Source organism: Heliangelus exortis, chromosome 3, assembly GCF_036169615.1.
Source record: "Heliangelus exortis chromosome 3, bHelExo1.hap1, whole genome shotgun sequence".
NCBI lineage: Eukaryota > Metazoa > Chordata > Aves > Apodiformes > Trochilidae > Heliangelus > Heliangelus exortis.
In genome coordinates, this window is record NC_092424.1 from 603,612 (window position 1) to 629,838 (window position 26,227).

General features: G+C 50.0%; 1 protein-coding gene and 1 long non-coding RNA gene across 29 annotated transcripts in view; one reads left to right on the forward strand and one right to left on the reverse strand.

Moving 5' to 3' along the window:
- Positions 1 to 24,942, forward strand: part of LOC139793872 (uncharacterized) — a 70,988-nt gene extending 46,046 nt beyond the window's left edge. For 6 of the 28 annotated variants that reach the window (XM_071738755.1, XM_071738756.1, XM_071738757.1 and 3 more), the window contains 5 exons: positions 1,585 to 1,718; positions 5,698 to 5,853; positions 17,955 to 18,021; positions 21,081 to 21,202; positions 21,833 to 22,010. In XM_071738755.1, coding sequence (XP_071594856.1) covers positions 1,585 to 1,718; positions 5,698 to 5,853; positions 17,955 to 18,021; positions 21,081 to 21,202; positions 21,833 to 21,956 — 603 coding nt within the window. In that variant the 3' untranslated portion in view covers positions 21,957 to 22,010. The other 22 variants (XR_011724845.1, XR_011724840.1, XR_011724839.1 and 19 more) reach the window with 18 other exon arrangements.
- LOC139793875 (uncharacterized) lies at positions 12,127 to 19,212 on the reverse strand. The gene is made up of 2 exons (XR_011724853.1): positions 18,625 to 19,212; positions 12,127 to 12,476 (listed from the first exon to the last, which is right to left on the reverse strand). It is a non-coding gene; the product is annotated as an uncharacterized lncRNA (long non-coding RNA).
- Positions 24,943 to 26,227: the final 1,285 nt, after the last annotated feature.

Genomic DNA, 26,227 nt, shown 5'->3' on the forward strand with positions numbered 1-26,227 from the left:
GATGTTCAAGTAGGATAGAACCTTGAACAGGAGAGGTGCCCATATAAGGTGGGTGCTGAAATGGGATGGGTGCTCAGATGTCAATGTTTGGGGCACAGGTGGTCCCCTTGGAAGCCTGGGTGTGGGGAGCCCATCTCAGGGCTGGCTTGTCCCCCCACACCTGGGCAGCTCTGGGGTGCAGGAAGCCCCTCGCTGTCCCCCATCCCCCTAATGAAGGCAGCCCATCTCATTAGGGCAGCGTCCCGTGGGGCCACATCAAAGCCCTCGTGGGGCGCGCGTGGGGGCGGCGCGCGGGCAGCGCAATTACCCAAGGTAAGAAAACATCCCTGTAATTAGCCAGGCAACTCTAAGCACAAGGAATGGAAATTAGTCACAGCACAATAAATTAGTCGGTGCATATATTACGTGCCGTGAGCACCCCGGGGGCCTCCTGTTTGCAAGGCTTTGGTTTGCAACCCCATGCCTCTCAATAAAGCATTCATCCCTAGGTGATTATGTTCCAGCAAAAGGAGTTTTTAACTGAATTACAAATTTTCTTCTCTAATTCTTTTGTAGGCAGAACTGGGATCCCTCACTTTTTTCTCTTGTTTTTGTTTTGGTTTTGGGTTTGGGGTTTTTTTTTTTTTGAAGGTCTGGGGAGCAAAGCCACTTCCCTCCCCCTTCAGCTAATAATTAATTTTCAGCTTTTCAGGGAGCTTCAAGACCCTGCATTGTTTGATTTAATTAGGAGCAGTAGTTAAGGAACTATTTCAAAATCCCTCCCCAGTTTTGAACTATTTTAGCTGTTGTTTCTTTACTGAGGGAAGAAAGGGGGGGGCAACCAGGAAATTGGACTGTAGCAGCACATAACATTTGCATCAAAATAATACAGCCGGCAACAGAAAATCACAATCACATCACTCAGAAGGAAGGAACAGAATACAAATTAAAGGAATAATGTAAATTTTTTGCCATTAAGCTTCAATGACCATTTGAAATGGTGCAAGGCACAAAGGTTTTGATGAGCATCATCCAGTTTGATTATTCATACTTGTGCTTCTGCTTGAATTAAAGTAGGAGTGCTAGAGCCTGTTAAAGCAAAATATTTGAATTGGTAGTGAACTCTCACCTTTACTTGCATCCATTTACTTTTCAAATGAATACCAGATAAGTTAGTGCATTTTATAATCGGCCTGTTTTCCAGTGAGTGCTGTCATTACATACCAATTTCTTTTAGAAGTGCTTCCTAAGAAACATTAAATACTTACAAATAAGGATCTGTCCATCACGGCAGCAGTCCTGTGTGAGCAGCTCCAGGCAGCTCAGGCAGGTTGTGTGCCCTCCCTTTGTTGCTCCTCTGCCCCACTTCTCAGGCCACCACAGCTCCTAAACCCCGTCTGTTGGTGCCTGTTGGGCTCCAGGCAAACACCCACCCTCTGCAAACACCTCCTGGTTGCCAAACAAACACCCTGCCTGGCCAGTGCCTGCCCTTGCCTTGCTGCCTGCAAGGGGCCGGCTTTCAGTTTGAAGAGGGATGCTTTATTTTATATTACTTTTTATTTTATTTTGCTTTTATTTGTTTAATTTAATTTTTGCTTTATTTAGGATGCACCAACACCTCCTCTGCAAAACAGGACCAGACCCACTGCCCACAGGACCCCTCTGAAGGAGCCTGGTTTGGAAGGGTGTCATGCACAGGAGCATCCCTGGCCTGAACTCACAGGATTTTCCCTCAGCAGGTATGAGAGGAAGGAGCATTTGGCACTGGGAGGTGTAGCTGCCCCTGGTCAGGAGACACTTCTCATGGGTGGGGTGGGGACATTGCTGGCTGGGCTGGGGTGACAGTCCCTCATCCTGTGCCCCAGAGCCCCCCCAGCAGGGCTGTCCCATGGCCCTGTGCCCACCTGCTGCCCCGGGTCTCCATGGATTCAGCCTCTTCCTTCCTCGGGAAGTGCTTGCAGAGAGGCAGGACCCATACTGAGTGTGGCTGTCAGACCCCGTGCTGGGAACCTGGATAAATGCAGAGGAAGAGCCAGGAGTGAGGAGCAAACTTCCTGGGGGCCTGATGCTGAGCAGAGGATGTCCAGGTTGCTGTGCTCCTCAGAGGGAGTAAAACTGGCCAGGTGTTTGTTTGCCTCACACCACGGTAGGATTTCAACACTGAGCTTTTTGTAAAAGAAACATGTTTTAAATTACTGACAGATTTCTCCTTTAAGAACAACAAAAAAAAACCCATCAGTGTATTTTAGTGACCAGATTTCAGGTTGCTCATACACAAATACTGATCTGGGTTTATAAGCAGAGACCAGGCAGCCCTGGGGTGTATCAGCCTGGGTGTGTGACATGGGCACCCCCAGGGCTGCCCTTGCTTGGCACCTTCACTGGGAACCTGTGGGCTCTGGGGGGAAGCCAGACCCCAGCCTTCTGCCTTCCTGCTCAGAATCACCACAGCAAAAAGCTTTCTGCTGCCTTTAGGGCCACAGGGCTGGGCCAAGGAGTTGAAGGAATTTTAATATTCTGGTGCCCCTGTATATGTCCCTCAGCTCTGTCTGCCTGCAGCACTGGCAGCACCAGTGAGGACAGGGATGGGACATCAGGCAGCAATAATTTTGCTTCTCTGCTCTGATGTGACTTGAGGAGCCCCATGTGCCACGGTACCCACTGCATGCACAGCCACCATCGTGAGGGTCTTGCTGCCCTGGATCCTGTGTCACCTCCCCAGATGCCCTGCACATGGTCCTGAGTGGGTCTGCCCCCAGCACGTGTGTGGGAACACCCCGTGGTCAGAGGAGCCAGGGGCTGCGGGGTGGTTTATCCTGCTTTGCTTTGGCACTCTGTAAAATGCCTTTCATTAAAATGAGGGAAAAAACCAGCAAACCAATGCAACTACACATCAAAACCAAGCAAACCTCCACTGTAGCAATTTTAAAGCAATCCATCAGCAGCTAATGAAGGCCAGGTTATTTAAATGATAAAGGACAGGGAATGAATGCACACTCTGCTGCTTTTTCCAAGGTGATCTGGGTTAAAACCGTGCGCTCAGGGTTAATTTTGAGCCGCTTTCTTTTAAAAATGTTTTTTTTCTTATTGACACAGGGGGGGTGGTTTATGTAATATCCATAATAATTCCAAGATTTCTGTAGATTACAAGGTTACCCCCATGGATGGCTCTGCTGGCAGAGCCAGGGGGTCTTCCCATCACCCAGGGCGTGGGCAGGCTTCGTCCATCCCCGCTCACCCTCCTGCTCCTCTGGCACCCACAGCTCTGCACTTCCCTCTTTAATTAAGGATGCTTCACACACAGCACTTGGGGTGGGATTGAAAATGGATAAACCAGAACAGACAGCATGGATGAGCGGAGTCCTGCCTCATCCCCTCCACTTTCCCCCCTCTCTGGTTTCTGTGTCACCTTCTCAGCCCTTCCAGGGGGTGGTTCTGGGGACCACCGGCCCCAGAGGAGCCCAGGTCTGCTGTCCCCAACCCTGCATACCTGGGGTCACCTCCCTGCAGAGGAGCCTGACAGGGCCAGGGGGTCTCCCCTGTCCCACCAGTAGCTCAATAAACCATCAGAAGAGGTGACCACTGTGGGGTCTGGGTCTCCAAGCAGGACAGAGCCAGTCCTGGGGCTGGGAGTGATTCCTGCTGCCAGGCCAGGGCTCGGAACCTCCTGAGGTCTGAGAGGCACCTGCAGTGACTGGGAGGCACAGGGACACCTCTAGGGGACAAGGCCAGGGCTGGGGTGGCAGCAGTCAAGGGCAGAGCCTTTGGGAAGGTTTGCTGCTTCAGCCTTGGCTGCTCCAGATCCACTTTCTCTATACACGTTTTTTTCCCCCCCTTCCTTCCTTGGGTTCTCTGCCACTTTGCAGCCTTGCTCTCCTCCCAGGTGCTTTACCAGCTCCTTGCTGCCCATCGGGGACCACCTTGGGCAGTCACAGGTTGGAGTGAGGCTGCCCGGGCTCGGGGGGATGGCAAGTGCCCTTGTGCCACACATGGTTCCCACGGGGACCATTCCACTGCCTGAGGAGAACACTGCCCTGACAGAAACCCTGTCGTGATAGATGGGACCTGGGTAACAGCACCCTGGTGACAACGGGGCTGATGTATCCCCTGCCCCGGGGAACTGGCATGCAGCAAGGCAGAAAATGGAGCTGGCTTCTCAGGAGGGTTCAAAACCTGGGCTGGAGGTTGGGGAGGTGTCCCCAGGAGTACCTGGGAGGCAGGGGGGGAGCAGTGGCCTGAGTGATGGTGAGAGGAGTGACATATGTTGTGGGTTTATTCAGAAATTAGGAACATCTGCCTAGGTTTGCTTTGGAAAGAAAGAAACAAGGGGGCTGCATGAGAGTGAGGGCTGGGCACCAGCACCCGGGCTCGGGGTGGGGACAAGGGGTGACAGGGGGTGACACAAGCACCCAGGGCATGGATGGTGGTCCTGCTGGGGGAGGCAGAGGACAGGGAGCTGAGTGATGCTGCCGTGCAGAGCTGAGCAGGGTGGGATGAGGTGGGATGGTGTGAGCTGGGAAGGGCTTCCTGGGCTGAGGAAGGTCCACGGACCTCCCAGAGTCCTGGCACAGACCTCCCAGTTGTGCATCCCAACTGGAAGCTGTTCTGCAGGGCCACATTTTGCAGCCTCTGGGGTGCCAACTCGCCCAGGTGCTAAAAGGCAATTATTGCATAGGTTTTTTTGTTACTCTGTTTTTCCCCGGTGTACTTTGTGCAGCTGGAGTTGGCTGATGTGATAAATGGACAAGGTTCAAAAATATGACTCCTCTGAACTTTTTAACCTCACACGAAAGGGAGGAATTCTAAGAGCAATGGATAAAATTCAATTAACTGAGATGACAGAAAATAATCTACTAAGCGAATACATCAGGCAATTGGAAGCTTTCATACCTTTCAAAAGGGAAATAACCTATTTCTTTCCTTGTTATCTAATGACACAGGAGTTTATTTCTCTGGAAGCACTGACAAATCTACCTAATGGGGCCTAAACACTGTTGCCAGGCAATTAGGGGTTTATTGTGTGGCTAATTCTTTCATTTCCATCACTGCCGATTGTCACTGCAAAACCCAGGGCTGGGGAGTGCCCCTGCCTGCACACAGACACACGTGTGGGCACGTGTGTGTGTGTGTGCACACGTGAGTGTGTGTGTGCACACGTGAGTGTGTGTGCACGTGTGTGCATCTGTGTGTGTGCAGGTTGGCTCCTGCATTGCCCTTCCACCCACCTGTGCCCCTGCCCATGCTGCCCAGCCCTGTCCTGCACTGCCTGGGGCTTTGTGGCCAGAAATTATTTGGGGTTTTTTTCTCACTGAAATCCTTGATTATGTTGAAAATTCAGTGCTGGCCCGCTCAGCCCCACACCACCAGGCTCTTCCCTTCTTTTTTTTTAATCACACTGCTGCTCAGTTTCCTTTGTAAGTCGCTCTGGTGATAATTAGGGATTGCTAATTAGAAATCCTGACAGGGTACAGGCTGTGGCTGATGGGTGGTATTTGGCCTTCCAAGGGAAGGCAGCTTCAGCTGCCAACAGGCTGTTGGCTGCTCCTGCAGGGCAGGTTGGTCCCTGCTGCTGCAGGCACAGAGCTGCCAAAGCAGGAGTGAGTTTTTGCAGGGGAGAATGACAGAATCACAGAACCAGAAAGGCTGGGAAAGAGCTCTGAGATCTCCAGGTCCAACCACCAACCCTACCCTGTCATGCCCACTGAACCATGTCCCCAGGTGCCACATCTACATGTTCTGTGAACACCTCGAGGAATGGTGGCTCCCCCACTGCCCTGGGCAGCCTGTCCCAATGCTTGGCCTCTCTTTCAAAGCTGGAGAAAGGGGAGAAGATGCTCAGCTATTGCCTGGCCTGGGAGCCTCACCCTGGGCAAGGTGGGAGCCCTGATGGAGAGATACATGGGTCAGTTTTTTATTTGCTGTTGAGGACTTCAGCATCCTTGCAGGTGCTGGCAATTTTCTAAGAAAGAAAAGGAAGCAGAGCTTCTCAGGAAGCCCTGGTCCAGCAGCTGAGGATTTTGGGAAAGCCAACCAAATCCCAGCAGCCCTCATCCCCCAGAGGGTGTGGTGAGTCTAATGAAGGAGGAGCAGGGCAGGACAGAGGCTCTGCAGGTTTCCAGAGACAGGTAAGATCCACCCATGGCTCAGGGATGCTGCATGTGACTTTGCAGCCTTAACCCACCCGTTCTCCTTCCCCACTCCTGCACATATATTTTTATCTCTTAATTACAGGCTGCTGTATGTACAGGGGCATTTAAAACACCTGGAACTGACCGTGCAAACCTTTTCCAGGGCAGGGAGAGTTTGTCAAGCGTAAGGCCCGTGTTATTGTCAGTGATGATTTGAAATAATTCCCTAAGTCAGAATTAGGGTCAGGCCTCTGTGTAAATCTTTATTTAGGTGCCAGAGATGTCTCCTTCTCAGTGCCACAGGCTGTCAGAGCTCCTGTAGAAGGTAAACGCCTCGGGATTGCTAAATCACTAGATTAGGAAGCAGCCACCCCTGTGCACTGAGCCTGCCTGAAACTTTCATCAAAAAATGAATACAAATGCTCCCCATGTTTGTGACCCACCAAACCCAGCTGCTGAAATCACAGCTGTGCCCCGGCACACATTTAATCTGCTCAGGTAAATGAAGAGTGTGCTTAATTTCTTATCGTACTTTTCACTTCTTGTCTCTTATTGAGGAACTCTCTTTTGTGGGAATTTTTGTTTTGTGTTCTTTTGTTGTGTCAGTCTGCTGATAAAAGCGTGTTGTGGATTGCATTGTGCTGTTAATTTTCCTTTTGGTGTTCTTGCTACAGTGACTTATTTTGTGTCTGATATATTAGTTATCCAATTTTTGTAAGCTGATTTTAAATATGTTACTACACAAACTCTTTTTACAGCCTGTGCAGCTTTTGATTATGAATGAGTGCAGAGATACACGCAGGAGTATTATTTATATAAAATATATAAGCAGGAAGAATCTTCATAAATCACAAAATGCTATTATCCTCGGGGTTCATGACAACTATATCTTTTTTTATGGAAAACCAGAATACATTAAATACCCCAGGCATTTGAAAGGGACATTTCAAAAACTGTACAATTGCTCTATTTATTCCATTCGTTTAGTGGGTAGCATTTAATATCTAAAGTCTGGTTTACACAAATAAATCTTAAAATTAAGGTTTAAGTAAGAATTTATTGAGGGAAGCTACTGTATCTGCCTGTAGTAGTGCTGTGGTTTATGACCTAAGGAATAAGGTAATAAAAAAAAAAAAAAAAAGCAAGCTTCAGATGGGTAGGATTTAACCCTGGAGGGAGAGCTTTCAGAAGGCAATTTTACACCAGGCTGCACTGGTGATCTCCTGTCTCTTGGGGAGTCTCCACACGTGTGTACAGGCACCCATGGAGCCCCCTGCTCTGCGAGGCTCTGCCCAGGCTGTGTGTGGGAGGACTGGGGTGATGAAGCTGGGAGGACTGGGATGCTGTGGGAAGAGTGGGATGCTGAAGTTGTGAGGACTGGGATGCTGTGGGAGGAAGGAGTGGGATGCTGTGGGAGCAGGGCTGTCCTGTGGTGGCACCTCACTAGATCCATTACAGGAAGCCCTGGTGTGAGTTGCAGTAATCAATAGCTGTGCCTAAGGGTTTACGATAGCGTTTAATTAAACAAATTTACCTTTTGAAGGAAAATCCATTGCAAGCAATTTAGAGCCTGGTGCATTGCAACCTTGTTTGAGGTTACTTGTGCTTTTAACCACTGTCTAAAGTGCATACAGTGTTAATTAGCATATTTAGGATTAAGTAGATTTCCCATGCAGTAATCATTCTCTAATTCAGTAAGAACTATCTCTGGTGAATAGTGGACATTAATGACAGTTGCAAGAGCATAGATATTACATAATCACTAATTACATTCTGCACAATTAGCGGAGACTCCTCCGTGTGAATCGCTAATGGCTGATTCCTGTCAGCAGCCTGTGCTGGCTGGGAAGAAATGTAAACAGAGTCTGCATAATTTTCTGAGGGGATGATGGTGGGGAAGGAGGTGCTGGTGAAGGCGAGAGGCCGGGAGGAGCTGGTGGTCAGCGTGGCCCGGCCATCAGACACCTCCTCATCTCTCCTCAGGAGGTCAGAGAACCTCAGGGGGCTCTGTGGGAGCCTGGGCTGAGGGGTGCAGAACCACCTCCAGCACCCAAACCTCTGGCTCTGGAGCTCTTGGGCTGGGGAAGGCTTGGGCAGGACACAGGGGCTGCTGGGGAAAACACGGGGAACCTGGCTGGTTTATTTTGGGTTTTTTTCCCCCCTTCTCAGTCTTTGCAAAATCATCTATTTAGCAATTCCTGACTTTTAACCGTTTTCTAAAACTATGAGAAGATAAAGAGGCTGAGTTTTGCCTTCACCCCCACCCTGGTCCATCAAGCTGACTGCCCAGGGAGGGACCTCTTGTCCTCATGGAACGTGACAAAGGCTGGGACAGCAGTGAGGTGGCAGGCAGGCTTCACTTCTTTAAAGAAATAAATCTTTGCTCAATTGATTTTCAGTGATGTTTGGATCAGTGCCACAGTTCCTTACAAGCAGAATTCAGCCTTTGCTGTGTGATTGAGATGAGGGAGAGCGGTGTTAAGCCAGTGGAATTGCTTTGGACAAATCCCAAACTGGAGACCAGCACTGGGCCCCTATACCTTTAGGTATTAGGTATTTTAAATTAAGATTGCATGTGGTTTTAAAAGGCATTGTCAGAGCAAAAGCAATTTAACAAAAGGCAATGTATCTGGCAACTACTCTTCTGCCTGCCAAGTGCTCTTCTCGGCGAGTGCATTGTAGGGATGGCAGATTACATCTTCTGAATATTTTTGTCTGTTGCTTGGTTCATTTTCATAATAATAACTTGCATCCTTCTCTATCCTTTCATGTTGAAGGGTTGCAAACTATTACACAAACAGCCCCACTCCTGAGATGCAGCCACCTCCCAGGCGGCGTTTGGGGAGAGGGAAGCGGCAGCCGGGGGGGTGAGGGGAGTTGTGGGCACAGAGCCCTTGGGGTGAGGGCTGGGGGGCTTCTGGGGAGCACCCAGACCTGGGGAGCACCCCCCAGCACTGTGTGCCCTGCTGGGGAGGAACCCGGAGGCTGGGGGTGAATGCACAGAAGGGGCTGAGCAGTTGGCAGCTCTGTGCTCGCTGCTGGGCCTGTGCTTGGGCTGGGGAAATAAATAAATCCAAAGCATAAATGGCTGTTTTGCCATGCTCTGTGTGAACCCTCCTGGATGGCAGGAGGTGAGGGCTTCATAGTGGTGTTGAACGGGAGCAATGTGCCCTGAAGCATCACCCTCTGCTGTGTCCTCTGTCTGCTCCTCCTCCTTTCAAAACAGGACCCAAAATACTGTTTTCCTGGCAGCAGAAAATCAGCTTGATGGTTATTTTGAACAACCTGCTCTAGTGGGGGGTTGGAACTAGATGAGCTTTGTGGTTATTTCCAACACAAACCATTCTGGGATTATTCAGAATTCAGATTATTCAGGCCTGTGCATGTCATTGCTAAGGTGCTGTGCCTTGATACACAAACCATCACCTACCCCTGGTGTCCCACCAGCAGCACTCCACAGCCTCAGCCCCAGCAAACCAGTTGCTCTGCTTGGTTTCAGCACAGCAGGTAGGGTTTGGAAGGGCTTGTAGCATTTCTCATGTTATTCCCCAGCAGCTGGGGTGGCAGAGCGTTCGTATTTGAGCCTGAAAATATTGGCCTTTAAGTGCCTTGTCTAGAAACTCCACTTTTCACCTTTCTGGGCCTTTTGGTGGCTGTGCTGCCGTGAATTAGGACAGCCCAGTGAGCAGGAGCAGAGGAGGAGAGGCCAGCAGAGGCTTCCTGGGGGATGTGCTTGGGGAGAGCAATGAAACGCTGCGGCTGCAGCGTGCTGCACCTTGGGTTTAGTTGCAGATTCTTCAAAAACTCATTTTTTGTGTCACTGCTATTTTTTTTCCGGTGTTTTGACCCGGGTGGCACCAGCCGAGCGCCGTGTGTGCCCTCCCTGCAGAGCTCTGACCCCTCCCGGACCCGAGCTGGGGCCAGAGGGAGCAGCAGAGCCTGGCCTGGCATTTCCATAAGTGCTGCTTGTGAAGGCAGGTGCTATTCCTTACGTTATCGCCAGGACATTTAAATCTTAATGACTGGCATTGTTGTCTCAAAGACAGTGTTTTTCCTGCTGAGAAACTGCATTAGATTGGAGAAACAGAGCTCATTTCCATTCACTCAGCAGTCTCTCTAGAAATGACATGCAGTGCTTGAAACTGTTTATTTCCAAATTCAGGCCTCCTCCGCATCAGTCATCAGCTTCAATTACCAGTTTTCCGGAGCCGAGCCATCAGGCAGTCTGACACGAGGGTCCAACCTAATTCCCACCTTCTCCAAAGTCAAGAGCATAATGTGCAGATGAAAAGGTGGAAAATAGCCTGGACTTCATTAGCATGCAGAGCCCGGCTGTTCATTTGCTTGCTGCGAATGGAAGTTCTGACACTCGGCGCCTTCTGCAATATGAGAAAAGTCCTCTTCAGAGTATATGATGTCCTTACCAGCCAGGAAAGGTCATCAAAAAGGCAGGCGCTGACCTTGCTCCCTGCTCTTCATGACTAGTTTATTGATTCCAGGAACACCTCATTACATGCCGGATCAACATATTATTGCCATGTTCAGCGGCTGAATTGTTTACAAGTGTCTTTATAACCAGCAAAAGCCTTCCGGATGATGCATGACTACACTCATTTGGATGTGACCTGCCAATTATGTGTTATCCGATATGGTGCTGTGTGTCTTGCTCCCTGACCGGGCCCGCTGCCCTGCATCAGCACGGGCCCATTTACTACTTCTTTCTAACCGCTCTTTGGGAAAGTGTCCATTAGCCTGTCAGTCTGTAAATATTTTATTTTATTTTTTTTTCCACCTCTGCGGCAGGCAGCGTTATTGCTCTGCCATTTGCTATGCATGAGCTTCATAATCAGCTGGGGGAAGAGGGTGGTGGATTTTTTTATGGCGTTGCCTGATAACCCACCCAATTTGCAGTCAGTGTGCATGGTGAGTGCTGTGACTTGTTACAGAGCTGGACCTGTCATATTTTATTCAGGCACAAGCACTGCCAGGCTGGTGATTTATTTGCAGGAGGGAAGGCGGGAGCAAACCCCCCCTCCTCCAGTCCCCAGCCTCTCCCTTCCCTGCCTCTACAGACCCAATAACTTACCACCCAGCAAATGCATTTCCCTCTTCTACCTATTTTTCTGTGGTTTGCGTTCTCTAAATACGTTGAGGTGCATTATTTATCCTGGGCCTGCAGCCTGGTGACTCTGCCTGGTTTACACACGTGCGTAGACACAAGCATTGCAAAAATAAATCAGGGTCCCCAACTACTGTTTTAGCCTCTCATTACAGACACTGCTGTGGCTCCAGAGGAAAACCAGGGTGGCAGAGCAAGTCTGTAAGGAGAGATGGCTCCGAGAAGTGGCACAGAGAGAGCAGCTCCAGCTGCTGCCCCTGCTGCTGGTGGCCCGTGGCTCTCTGGAGGTGACACAGTGTGCCAGGGGATGTGATGGCAGCAGTGCTGCTCCCCGTGCCCTACTCTGCTTTGGTTCAGCACACAGAGGGGGTGCTGCATTCCCTGCACCCCCAGCCTGGGCTGCTGGTGGGGTAGGGGCTGAGGATGATTGACCCTCCCCACTGGTAGAAATGATTTTTGGTTTCCACATGCAACCAGAAGCAAACACAAACATGTGCATGTGAAATAGGAGCATGGCTGTGGGGGGGCTCTGTGGGATCAGGAGCAGGCAAAGATCTGACACCTGGGGTGAGGTCTGGTACCTTAAGCACAAACAGGATGAACGTTTTCTTAAATTTGTGTTTGTTCAGGGGAAGTACTTGAGAGTAAACTCAAAGCTGTGCAAAAGAGCAGCTGGGTCTTTGCCTGCCCAGGGATGCTCTCCTGAACCTGGCCCAGGGTGACCTTAGTGATTTGGGGGTTTTGATCTACTGCAGAATGATGGAGTCATGGGAATGTGTCCCATGGTCTTATTCCATGGCATGTTCCTGCAGCACCTTGTCCCAGCTTTACAGGGTATGAGGACTGCTTAAAAAAAAACAACAATCCAACAATAAAAAACCAACCAGCACCACCCGAGGCTGTTTGGTAACCTCTTTATTCTGTACCTACAGATTGTAACTGGTTTTATTGAGCAGCTTTCCTGAGAGCTGGGATGCATCAGGTGTGCCCAGCAGAGCAAAGTGGTTTCTGCTGCTGGGTCATGGGACCCAGGGAAGCTGTATGGGACTGCCAGCCTGTTGGTACCTCTCAGAGGGGTTCTGGAGGAGCTGGGATCTGTTCTGCTCCATTGCTGCTGCCCTCTGGCTCAGGGTGCCCAGGGTGCAGCAGTCCTGAGGTGCTGAAGAGGAGAAGGTGATGCATCCATCCCTGCATCCATCCCCTCTGGCTGGCGTGGCAGTGCTGGGAGTTCCATGGGGTTTGTGGCCTGGCTGGAATAAGACAAAATTTATGCACGTATAGCACTCTCTGCTCAAAGCTCTGCAAACATTAATTAAGTTTCCTAACACCGCTTGGCAAGTGTTAGTGTTGAAATCCTCTTGCTGTGGTTAAATCAAAGGACCAAAGGGGCTTAAGGGCTTCCGGAGTGAACTGATAGCAGCAAGGATGTGAGGGCTCCAGTCCTGCATCTTCCAGGCAAGCAAGGACCAGCCTTGCATTTTCCTGATTGTAAAACCTGCCTGTGCCAGGCTGAAGGCTGCTTGGACCCCCTCCCCGGGGTGTCAGAGGAGGGGGGGCCATGCCCTGTGCTGGGAGCAGCTCGGGGTCGGGTTCCCTCCTTCCAGCACCGAGCCTTTGGGCTTGTTGGGCTGTCGAAGGGGGGGGTTGAATTTCTTCAAGCAGCTCATTTAGCTTCCAAAATAAAAACTGGGATTTTATTGGTGGTGGTTCTTTTGTTTGTTTGTTTTTTGTTTTATTTTAATTAGAGCTGGGGCAAAACACAGTTTCAGGTCAGAACAGCCTCAGGCTCTGGAGACAGCACAGTGCATTGATCTGAATCTGAATTTTGGAAAGGAGGGGGGAAAAAAAGCCTCCATTTACTAGCAAATCTCCGGGTCTGAGCAGCCCTGAAGCTGCAGGTGTTGAATATTCAAAGGGCTGATTGACCATGCTGAGCTCTGGGGCTGTGCTCACTGTCACCCACCCCGGGCTGGCAGGGGCAGGAACCCAGGCTGCAGACACCAAATCTCCCCCATGCAGGGGCTGGCTGGGACCTCCCTCGCCCAGGACAGGTTCCAGCTCATTCCTGGGCACCCTTTGGCTGTCCACACCACCACTGTGGCATTGTTTGTCCTGGGATAAGCCTGCAGTGGTTTATCAAGCCCCAGACATCCATCCAAATTTGGCACTCAGTCCTTTCATTTCTGTTTATGTCATCGTTCCCAGATTCCTATTCATTGCATAGATTTTCTCCTTAAAAGAAAGAGAAAAATCAACCGGTCATGACAAACAGGAAAGTTGCATGAGCAGGGAGAGGAGCATTAACCTTTCCTTTAGCCTGAAGAACTTTGTAATCTTTTAAAAATCAACTTTTTATTAATTTTGGAGTGACACTTAATGCCTGATGGAAGTGAGAAGCAGTGGCATCATTAGGGGAACTCTTTGCAACTTCTCATGTGTGTAATTAAAGGTCATGCCTAAAGTGCACGTACCTGTGGGAGCTGATGGGCCAGCTCCCCTTTAGCACTGCCAGGGGCTGAGCCCATGGGTCTGCAGCCCCCCACATCCCACCTGCACCAGGCTCAGCAGTCACTCCTGCAGCCCTTGGGCTGGTTTTGGCTTCTCCAAAAGCTGTGGAATACAAAGACAGGCAAGGGCTGGCAAGAACCAGCAGTGTGGAGCAAACTGCAAGGGGCTGGGCCAGCCCACCCCCCAGAGCCCTCCCTGGGTCTGGGAGCCCATCCTGCAGGGTTTGGGGAGTGGGTGCTGCAGCTCTGCTGGGGGCCAGGGAAGCAGAGGGGAGATGCTGAGCCACATGGGGAGATGTCACAGCACTGCCTGTTGGTGGCCTCACCAGGAGGCTCGTTAGCAGAAAAATGAGGTGGACATGGGAGTTATTAACAGCACCCAGTGTGCAAATTTAATTTTCCTTCTCATTGCACTCCAGCAGGGAAATTCGACACGCAGTCCAGGGACAAAGGTCGGTGATTTGTCTGGCAAATACAATTATAGGAATTTCTCTTTTACTGTGTTCCCTGGCTGTGTCCCTCAGCGTCTCACCCTAGGGAAAAATCCTGGGGCAGGAGCTGGAAACTCCTGCTCTCTGCTCACTCCCAGCCGGGGGGAGAGAGCAAACCCATGGGGTGGGTGAGGTGTGACCCTGCCCCACGCGAGGGGCAGCACCTCGGGGGGAAGCAGCTGGGGTCTGGGTTCACAGCCAGGTGCTGGGACCCCTGCAGCGAGGTGCTGAGCACTTCTTGTTGCCCCTGCTCCAAACTTTGGGGTGGTTTTCAGTTCCTTTTGCCTCGTGTCACATTAAGCAGAAAAAAGAATGGCTCTGTAGGTTTGGTTTATCCCTGTGTGCAGGCACTGGGAGAGGAATCTGAAACAGAGTATGGTGGCCATGGAAGAGAATTTGTTTAAAAGAGAAGCAGTGGGGTGGGAAGTATCCTCATCCTGCTGCACAGGGAGGAGGCAGGTTGGTTGCAGTACACTGGAACAAATTAGCCCTTCCCTTCATCTTCATTAGCCACACGGCCTCACTGGATCCCAGCTCCCTACAAGTGGGTTCCCAATATCTATGTAAATCCCTCTCTTCCTGCACGGCCTCACTCACGTTCATCAGCAGGTGCCAGAAGCAAGGCTAAAAGCAGGAGAAGAAATTAGGGAGGGCCATCCGTGCCTGCACAAGGTCATCCTTCTGGCTGGGGTATTGCCCCTCCAGTTATTGTTCTTGGTTCTGCATTAAATGTGTGCATTCAAAAATAGATCAGAGGGGCTGGTGCTGTCACAGCAGCGGGGTGCATCCTGTGGGATGCATGGGAAGATGGGGTGTGCTGGCCAACGTGGACCTGGACCTCTGGATCTGTGCTGGGGTGGGTGAAGCAGCCACCTCAATTTGGTAAGACTGGATTCCCCCTGGAAACCAGGAGGTGACAATCTGGGTGGCCTCCTCAGGCTGGAATTGGGATTTATCTGGGCTGCTTTCATCCCCTGAGACCCAGGCAGGGGGACAGCCAGGACTTGCAGAACAGCCTTCCAGTCCCTTCTCCAGCCTGGTGCACAGACACAGCCACCAGGCTGTGAATCCTGTGACCGGGGGGGGCTCATGCCAGAACCCCTCTGGAATTGTTAATTCAGACACCCACGCTGGCCACACCACCTCACCCTGACCCACCAGAAGTGGGGGGGCAAGTTCCCAGCCCCCCAACACACCCCAGGCTGTTGGCTCAGCAACTGGGAGCCTCTCCAGCCACAGCACCCCTGTGCCTCATCTGCACCAGGGCAGGGAGGGGGCATTTTATTAATTACTGGTAATTGTTTACTTTACGTATCGTTATTGATGTTGTTTTTGAGGCAAGTCCCTGATTTTATTTAAGAGATCAGGAGGGAGGATGTGGGCCCAGGCAGTTAAATCACTGGATGAAGGCTCCAGAGCCCCGGCCGCACGTCGCAGCCCTTGCCAAGTATTTCAGAACTGAATAGTCATTGGGCTGGCAGATAATTCAGAAACTATTTGTATGAGCTGTTTATCAAATTATTAACTGCACAGATGTTGTTTGGTTGAAGAGCAGCTGAACCTTCTCTCTGCCAGCCGTGGAGACAAAGGTCTGCAGGAATAATTGGAGATGTGGATGGAATATTAAATTAATTTACTGCTCTTAATTCTTATGCAAATCCTGACCTCTGATAGAGCCTATCAATTACCCGGCATACAGGGAAAAGAAAGGAGAACAGTTTCTTTCTTTTCTTTCCCCCCCCCTTCTTTTTTTTTTTTTTTGTTGTTCTTCAGTTTGGGGTTTTTTTGTTTTGGCTTTTTTTTTTTTTTCCTTTTTCTTCTTTTTCTCGTTTTTGAAAAGGAACTTGGAAGAAATATTTGGGGGAGGAAAACAAAATCCGGGATTATTTAATTGAATCTCCTGGTTGCAGCAATGTCCCCTGGGAGTCCAGACACAGTTTTTAAAATAGCAGGGAGGAGGCTTGGAGTGGGGGGGGCTGGGAAGGGAGGCCAGGGCCAGGTTGAAATAGCTCCACAGGCCCAGCTCTGCACCTTGCCTTGGGATGGGAGACCACTGGGGGCTTCAGCTGAGCTGCGGTGGGGTTTGGTGCGGCTGGGAGGGGGCCCCTCACCCCTTCCTCAGGGTCTTGTTGGGGGGGGAGTGGTGAAGGGGGTCGGGTTTGAGGCTGCTGGGAGTGTGGCTGATTCTGGCAGTAATTAACAGTGGGGAAGAAAGGCAATTTGTTGTCAAGTCTATTGTGGGATTCCAGGTAAAATGAAGTACGATTTAATTGGCCCTCGTTAAAAAGAGCTATTTTTCTAATATGGAGAAAAGGCCTCATCTTGTGCACTTTTTTTTTTTTTAATTGGGGTTGTGTATGCACTGTTTAGTCAATGTTTAAAAAAGACTCCGGGCCTTATTCTTTCATCATATTTTCTAATAAGGATAAATAAATAGGGTGAATAATGCGGTCGGTCTATCCCTCGACCTCTGCGAGACCTTAGCAGCGAAATGATGTTTCAAGCTCCTGTCGTCACATCCAATATGCGCTGCCTTTCAGCTCTCGGCGGCCCAAACAAAAGCCATACAACAATATCAATTAATCATGCAGCGGGCAAACAAGGAGATTTATTCCACTACAAATAGCCTCACAGAGAGATGCTGAATGGGCCTGATTAGCATGAGAAAAGAGGAGCAAAACTCCACAGTTCAACAGCTAAAGAGCAATTTGATGGGGCTGGGATTGGGAAATTACTTGATTAGTGTCTGTCGGAGGAGAACACGATTAGGAGGCGAGTCCCAGCCCGGCCGCGGGGCTCGGGGCGGCCTGGCCTGGGGGGTGATAAAAGGGGACGGGGAGGGGGAATAAAGGGATTTTTTTTTCCCCCCCCTCCTCGTAAATCCAGGGCAGCGCCGGGAGATTCCGCTCCCCCTCCCGCGTAGCCCATTCGGGTAATTTCATTTATCCCGCAAATCTAATTAGTAATCCGCGGATGACATTAATACCGATATAATGAAGGCCGTGATGACCAGATTAGGTGGCTCTACAGGCGCATCGCACCTTGGGATGCAGCCGCGGGACCCGTGCGCGTGGAAACCTGGCATAAAAAAAAAAAAAAAAAAGAGAGAGAGAGAAGGAAAGGCAGGTGGGGGAGAAGAAGAGGAGAAAACCCGCGCAGGTCGGGTGAGCTGAGGCTTTGCTGAGCGCCGCTGGTCCCCGGCCTCTTCCCGACGCTCCTATTATTGTTCTGCAAAGAAGGAAGGAAAGAAGGGATGGGAGAGGGGAGTTGAAGGGGGGGGGGGGAAAACCCCAACAACAACAAAAAAAAAAAGGAAGCCCGAGCCAAAAGAGTCGCTCTGCAATTTATTCCAATGGGTGGCTTTTAAGAAGCTGGCAATTTGAGACGGCTGGGTGTTATTTAATGCAATATGAAATCAAATGATCCTATTTCTCAAATAACAGTGTCTGGGAGGAGAAGTGAATGCTCTGAAAAGGTAATTGTCTCCTGATGATATTTCCATTATATCCCAATCCCAGCCTAAACGCTGCCAGCCCCGGGGCGGCAATCGGTGCGGGGAGGAAGGACGGGAGAGCCGGCGGGACGGGGGCGGGGGTCCCCAGGCCAGAGCAGGGGTCGAGGGAATCAAGTCCCCTGCAACCCCTACGGGCTTTGCGGGAGGGTTTTGGGGTAAAACAACCAACCAACCAACTCTAATTCTTGGTTCTTCATGTTTCTCCTTGTCCGGCAGAACGGGGCTCGCCAAGCCCGAGGCTGGCGCCGTCCCTGCCGCGGAGGAGCCGCCGGAGGAGCCGAGGTAAGATACCCCCCCCCCGCCCCAAATGTCCTGGCCGGCGGCTTGGGGGGTCCGGCAGGGCTGCCCACCCTGCCTGCACGGAGGAGGAGGTCTGGAGACCCCAGGAGCCGGCACCCCCTCTCAGCCTGCCGCAGCCCCTCGGATGGGGCTGGCGGAGGGAAACCCAGTCCCTTCTCGGGGACCGATTCTCGTTCGTTTCCCCTCCAAAAAACCCAGCCTGTCGTCGTCCCCTCCCCGGGGAGCAGCTTTCGGGGCGCTCTGTCCCCTATACCCCTGGGTTCCAAGCCCCCAAAACACGGGCGGCCCGCAGCCGCCTCCGCCCACCCGGTACTGACGGTCCTTGTCGGTTCCGTCTTTCGCTGGCGACGGGGATCGGCCCGAAGAGGTGCCGCGGTTCTCCTGGAACGCCGCTGCGGCTGCTTGGGGTGAAACAGCCCGAGTTTGGGACGGGAGCGAGAGCCCCGCTCGCTGGCTGCCGTGCGCCCGCGCCGCCGCGATGATAAAATCGCCAGAATTAAATGAATCGAGGGAAGTGATGGGGGGAAAAAAAAAAAAGAAAAAGATGAGGGTAAGCAGGAGGGGGAGGAAAAGAAGTGCGACTTACCGCAGCCCGCTCCCGCCGCGTCCCGGCTCGCTGGTGCTCGGTCACCACTGTCGCGATAGTAGGGATCGAGCGCTCCCAGATGCGTCTCCCAGAGCCGTTCGGAGCCGAGGTGCCAGCGGGAGCTTTGCAGCACCCCCGGGTGCGGGGGATTTCCCATCGGTTCTCCACTCCGAGCTGGGGAGAGGGGGGGGGGTTGTGTGTGAGTGATCCTGGCTCTTTTTTTTTTTCTTTTTCTTTTTTCCTTTTTCTTCCCCCCCACCCCTTATTTAATTCTCGTTCAGGCTCTCGTTGCGGGGGGGAGAGGCGGGTCCCGGTGCGGAGATTTCGCGCTGGCCATCGGCTAATTGCTGCTTAATTGCTATTAGAGGGGCGGGCGGCCCGGCCGGCGCGCGTCCCCGGGCACTGCGGGGACAGCGAATAAATGCGCTGCGGCGGGGGGAAAAGGGGCAAAAAAATGAAAAAGGAGAAAAAAAAAAAAAAAAAAAAAAAAAGCGAGTGCATTAATTGAGCAAGGATAAAAGCCCGCTCGTTCAAAAAGTTTCCTGGATGGTTGCAATTTTCTGTGCTGCTCCGGGGCGGGGGGAGAACCGGCCCTCGGTGTGTCAGCCCCTCGGCTGCTCAGAGGCTGAGGAAACGCTCAGGTGCTGGGGTTGCCTCCACCGGGTCTGGCCCTCTCCTGAGGGGCACAGGGCACCCTGCAGGCCACCATCCCGCGTTGGGATGTGGGTCTGCAAACAGGCAAAGTCATCTTTGATCCGAAGTCGGCACCTCAGGTGCCCACAGCCCCCCTCCTACCCCGCCAGGAGCATTTCTTCAAAAGTAGCTCTGGAACAGATTTTTGAGCACCAGCTAAAGGCACTGCTGGAATACTTTCTTCTGCTTCAGGTTCCTATGTGTTTCACATGCTTATTTGCTGTTGAATACACTGAATGGAGCCCAGTGATGCTGTGTACTGAGCAGACACAGTTTAATTAATGTAAGAGACTCATGCGTGTTCTCCTGCTTTTCAGAGGAATGGTTTATACACATCGATCCTTTCATTCATCACCAGAACAATCTTCTGCACAGAACACAGGGGAAAATGATTTATAAATCACAGAAAAACAGCACGGTGGTTTGGGATGTGAAGCTGAGAAAACGCTGTCCAGTGGAAAACGGGTTTGAAAGAAACAGGGAATTTAGAGCAGCATCTGCAGTTATTGCCCCACATGAAATCTGGCCTGGCTCTTGCTGAAGTACAAGCCAGTGCCTTCTGTGCTTCGTAGGGTCCAGATGTTCAGCTCCAAGCCTCAGGCAGAAGTGAAAATAAAACCAGAGACAGCAACCAAGCAGGGACCAAACATCAGCTCAGGTTTACACATCACTCCAGCTGCAGGGAATGGGTTTCCTCTCCACGGCCGCTGCTGCTGCAGCTCTGCTGCTCTGCTCCTCTGGCTGCCGCCTCGCAGGCATCCGTGCTGAAATAAAAATGTCTTTAACAGGGTTGAAATCTTTTGGTGTAGGGTAGTGAGGGATTCTTGAGAGATGTCTGTGGGTGTCTCCACACCTGGCTGCCCATGCTGTCCTGGGAGCTTGCTGCCCTGCCCCGAGCTGCACTGAGCGGCACGGCCGGCCCCGGCGCTTCTCTTTGTTCCAAACCCTTGTTGCTTGGAGCACTTGTTGAACCTGATGACAAGTGCATCAAAGTGGCTGACAATTATGAAATAAACAAATATCATTTGAGGCATTTTTGAGCGGACTCCGGTAGTGTGCAGATTGCTTATTGATGTCCTTATCATGGTGAATATTATTCATACTTCTGATATTTCTGCTGCACAGCAGCGTTCCCTGCTCAGCAAACATCACATTATCTCTCTATGCAAAAGGCTTCATTAATCAAACCAGACAATAGGCCAGGCATTCTCCTTTTGAGTTGGGGGTTTTGGATCTTCCAGGCTTTCTACCTTGTCTAAATGCCTCATCCCTGTCGACGCAGGCAGCAGCTCTTCAGAACAGATTGCTATAAAATGTAGTGCTAAAAGGAAAGCATTATCTAATTAGGTTAAAAGAATTTCCCACTTATTTTACATTTCCCCTTTCATGTTTCACGACTTGTAGAAGAAAAACTTTCAGTCTTTCAGTCAGCACATGAGATAAATCCACTTGTTTGTTAAAATACCAATGGAGGAGCCTCTCCTTTAAACCAACAGCAGCAGCAGCAAAGTGTTCAGCTGAAGGATGGAGCTGACCAAGTGACCCGTGGGTGCCCTGTTTGCTTTGCTCCTTGGAGATGGGGAACACAGGGTGGGTGGGGAGCTGGGGAGAAGGTGGCCATGGAGCTGCTGTTCTCCAGAAAGAGAATCCTGGAAAAAACATGGCACAGCCTTGACATGGGACAGGGGACCAGATATTGAAGCTACTTGTGTGTCTAGGAAATATTTCAGGTACAAAATCTCCACTTTGCCTCCATAGGCTCACTCACTGGAGCTTTGGAACTGTGTGTGACTGAGCAAGAGGCACTAAAGCAGTGGTTGTGTGGAGAACTCCAGGCACAGGTGATTGCAGAGAAGACAGGAGTCAAGCCTGTTGATACTCTGCTGTAAGTGGTCTCCTTCAAATTCAGCCTCTTGTCTCTCCTCTCAGAAAACCTAAATTCAGTTCTCATTTCTCTAGGGATGGGGGAACTCGGCGCCGTCAATCTCCCTTCCAGACAACAGCAGACTCTTAAATGGAGACTGGTTAATTCCCCGTGTCTGCAGCGTGGGGAATGAAGTGACTTTGAATTACTGGGAAAGCAGAGAGACCAGAAATCTCCCAGATGTCTTCTCGAGACTGTTGGCCTGGGAAAAGCCAGAGAAGAGTTAGGTGATTCCTGATCCCTGCTTGTCTTGGAGCCTCATAGACTGTAGAAGGCCTTAGAGATGGCCAGGGAGGAGGGACAGTGCCCAGCAAGCAGCCCCTGAGCTGCTCCCTGCCCTGTGCCACGGCAGTTCTGCTGCTTGCTGACAATGCAGAGCTGTAAACAATGGCATGTGCTTGTCTGGAAATTCTCCAGAATTAATTCAAAATTAATTGACAACAACATTACTAGAGGCTTTTCAATTATGTCAATAGGCTTTGGATAAGGCCCTTACGTTCTTAATAAACATTATATAGTTTTAAATGCTGTAGTCTTGTTCTGAAGTTTTTTCATTTAATCAGGCATTATCATTTGCTTCTGTGTTAACAGGTTCTTGCTGGAGGAATTCATTGCACCTGTCCTGTCAGCAGCACAACTCGCCTTCATCAGAAAAACAAAGTATTTTCTGTTTATGCATCAGAAACGAGTAATAATCGGTTTCAAGGAACTGTAGCTTTTAATAAAAGCAATTTATTACATTTAAATTTATTAAAATTTAAACATGAAATTCAACATGTTAATTACTATTTCCATGCATTGGCACTGACAGTCAGGAATGGATCCACACAACTGCTTTGCTGAGATATGTTCTCTGGTGTTATTTGCTCTTTGATTGCTAATGTATTATTAGTGCTCTTCATTTAGGACTTGATTCATTAACAAAAAGACTTATATGGGCATTATGTAAATTTTTTGTATGTCTTTTACATAGCTACCGGGGCATGTATTATGAATCTAATTGAAAAAGAAAAGAAAATGCATTCAGTTCTGTTCAGGCTTGTGGGTGAGCTCTAGCTTGAGGAACAGCACACAGAAACCAGATGAGCACAGGGAGGAAAAGCCTCTTTTCAGTGCATCACGGCTGGTGTTTCTGCAAATCCTCTCCAGGGCAGCCACCCCAAGCCCCAGCTGTGGGCAGAAATAGCAGAGCAGTGTCAGTGAAATGCTCAGGCACTCCTGGACACCTCCCTGGATGGCTGCTGCACGTGCTGGTGCTCCTGGTTAATTGTCCCGTGTGGTTGGAATCTCTGCTTTCTCTCCAGTGCTTTTGAAGCTGTGAGTTGGTTTATTCCAATCCTGATGCTGCCAAGCAATATTTGTATTTCTCATGTTGAGTGAAACTCAGCTAAAATCAGAGCAAGCTCTCAGTGTGTCAGAGCTCATGGTTATCATGGCAGCAGCTGTGTGAGGGGGGGGGTCATGCAGAGGCTTTGTCCCAAGACACCCTTAGACAAGGACACCAATAATTTCTGCTTTACTTAAAGAGTTTCACACCTTTCAGGAACCAAGTGGCATCCCTTCCACTTTCTGGCTTTAGGAGAATCAGTAAGCCCCATGGCAACCATCTCAGAGAGATGTAGCCAAGGGTGACAGGGGAGGGGCTAAAGGTGAGACAGACAGAGCAGTTGTAGCACCTGGGAAGAAAAAACAGGGAGCAGAAAAGTAGGGCAGGAAAAAAACAATGGGAGACATCCTTGGGAAGATCTCAATAGCAGAAGAGGCAGAAATGCAAGATTTTTTCCTCCAGTTTCTCTCCAAAGGTGTAACCCCAGTCTGCCCCAGACAGCCATGGATGTAGCTTGAGGCTGGACCACCCCCCACAGAAGCCACCAGCTCTTGCAGTGGGGACAGTGCCCTGCAAACCATCCCAGAGGTGCTCCTGGGCACAGCCAGCTGATGTCCTCAAAGTGTGGGGACACAAGGTGATGCCTGTGCCCCTGAGGCTCTCACTGGAAGAATGCAACACTGGCTGTCTCTGGAGGCTTGCATTTGGTTTCCTTTCCTACAGAGATAGATAATTTTCACTTTCTTCTCTTTCTTCCAGCCCTCTTTTCTCCTGCAGGTGAGCACCCTGTGCCAGGTGCTCATCATGAGGCAAATTCCTCTTCTGGAGGAAAGCAGGACCTAAAGGCACACATGGTTTCCTCCCTAAGTTGAAAAGAGTGAGTAAAGCTGTTTAAGATTAGTGCACATCAGTCCCTGCATTTGAATATAGAGATACTTTCTTTTGGCAGCTATTGGGGAAAAAAAAAACCATCATTTAATTCAAAGTGTTTTTAATAAGACAGGAGACAGATTTGTTTCACAGTTTTACAGCTCTTATCAGATTACATTAAAATTAAACAATCTAAAAGAAGTGTTAAGTACTGAGGGGAAGGTGCTGAGAGAACTGCTCCTCTTTGCAGGAGTGCAGGGATGAAGGCAATCAGCTCATTCTGGAGCCAGCCATGGATCACACCCTGGGGCTGCAGAGGGTGAGTGTTGTGTCCTGCACCCAGGCAAGGAGCAGAAGGGTGAGAGGAACAGAATCAGAAATACGCTGGGGGGACCAGGCTAAGGCTCCTTATTTCTGGTTTAAAAACCCATCTGGGTGCTTAACCCCACCTGCACTTGGCAGCTGAGCACCCTCGAGCCCTCTGCTCCTCATGGTCCACAAGTACCAAAAAACCACAGCACTGCCAGGGTTGGGCAAGTCCACTGCAGAAATGAGCTGTGCAGTCCTCTGAGCCCCCTGCCCTGAGCTGCCAGGTGGAGGTCAACCCCTTTGAACCAAAACCTGGAGATCTTAGCCTGGGAATAAGGTTTTCCATCTGTAAATATAATGTGTGCTCAGACTTTTCGATAGCACTAGGAGCATTTGAAGGTTCTGGTGTTATTTTAGCAAGCACAAATATTTTCTAAAGCAGTTTACTCTTCCAGAACCAAACCCAGTATGTCACTGGCACAGCCTTAAGAAAGACAGATTTCTTTGCCTGTTTTGAAAAATAACATATTTGTAGTAGATGAAAGTGTTTTTTTGTTCAAATGCCACACAGCCTCTGGACAATCAGCGATGCATTCAAAATGTGTGAGCGTGGTTCATGGCTGACATTCCAAAATAACAAGTTTTTAGTGTCTCAGCTCAGTGTCAGAGGGAAACTGTTTATTTTGATGTAGATATTTGCAATGGAACCCGCTATGAGGGACCACAGGGGGCAAGGCAGGCAATTTAATGATGAAGCAACCATGAAACCCTTTTTGTTTCCATTTTCTCTGCCCCCATGACCAAGCAGGAATATCATGCAGATACAAAGGCTCTGGGGAAGGCTCAGTAACTCCTGAGGGGGGCAGGGGATGGTGTCAGCAGTGGAGATGCCAAAACTCCATTTTCACTTCCATTATTTGTAAAGGACAGGCCAAGCCGTGGTGTGGGAAAGTCAGGATCTGGGGGAAAAAAGCCCAACTTTGGAAACTGAGGCAAGCTCAGACCCAGCTTTCAGCTGTCAGTTCTTGTGAAGATTGAGGTCTCGTAACACAGCTTTGCTTTCAATAAAACAGAAGTGTGAGAGGGGACAGTACAGCTTGTACGGAGACCTGTTCTGTGAATTCAATAATTAAAGGCTCCCAAATCTGCAAATCCTTTGCCTGGGCGTTTTCTTGAGTAGGCAGCTTCACACCAGCTAAACCTCCCGAGTTACTGAGCCGTTTATTTCTCGTGGATACGCCAAGGCTAAGCCAGGCAGCAGCTACAGTTGTTCAAGTGACAGGAGCTAATTTGGGGGCTGTCAAGTACCACCACATCCATCCAGCACAGCTTTTTACTTTACATTTAAATTTGGTTTATCCACCTGTGAGGCTGAAGGCAATGGAAAGCACCAGGAACATGGTTGGACGGCACCAAAAACTTGGCAGAGGAACCCTGACCCACGTCCCCTGGGAGCCCCAGAGCTCATCCTGATGGATTTGAGCCTCCCAAAGGTGCAGCGTGGGTCGATCCCTGTCCTCAGCCAGGATTGATGCTTTCTCGTGGCAGTTGTCAGACAGAACTTCTAATGAAAGGTAATTATGGTGATGATCGTGCACTAATTGTATCCTGATTGCTGTTCTAATTATGCTTGAGCATTTCACAGCTATCTGCAATTTTGCCTATTGATGTAGCATTGCTTCCCCTTAAAGTCAAATACCCTCTCTGCATTTGAACTTTCTTTACTGGGGACCTGGAATTCAAGCACCTGGAATTTGGCAACTTCCTTTCAAAAGAATCTAAGTTTTTATCTGAAAAATGGAAAAAACAATTGTGCTTTTCCTGTTATTTATCATCTGGAGATGTCAGTGCATCCCATGCCCATGGGAGGTGGTGTGGCTTTTCCCACTGACCGATGGATTTTGGTGAGAGGACATCAGCCAGCTCTGCCAGCTGGAGAGTGTCGGGTCAGGCAGGAGGAACTGGGGATTTGGTGAGATGTTTCATTTCTGTACAAATGGAAGGAAGACATTGCTATTTTCTGGTTATTTCTTTTCTGGAAAATGTAAGTGAACAATAAGCTCAGTAAAACAGACTATTAAAGCAGGGCCCCGATGGTGTAACTGTTCAGCAGCACCCAATTATTTTCGGAATCGGTGCCCTACACCTTGCACAGTTCCTGTTCCCCCTCTTTCCTGGAGATTATTCCTGGAGATTGTCCTGGTCAGGGAACAGGCCCAGTCTGGTGACTTGACTGGCCAGTGCAGCCATTAGTAACACCTCAATTGACATCTTAAATAACTTCATATGAACAGATGGCAATATCTGAGGAATGAAAGCTTTACATCTGAAACCAGTCCCTGAACTGCTGCAGAGTGAGCAGGAAACGCAGGGAGCCCTCTCACAGCTCCTGGCTGCCGTCCCACACTCTCCCGTGCTGTCAACGCTTTTATTTAGTGCTCTGACGTGTATGAAGCCACTAAAGGCTTAAAAAAAAAAAA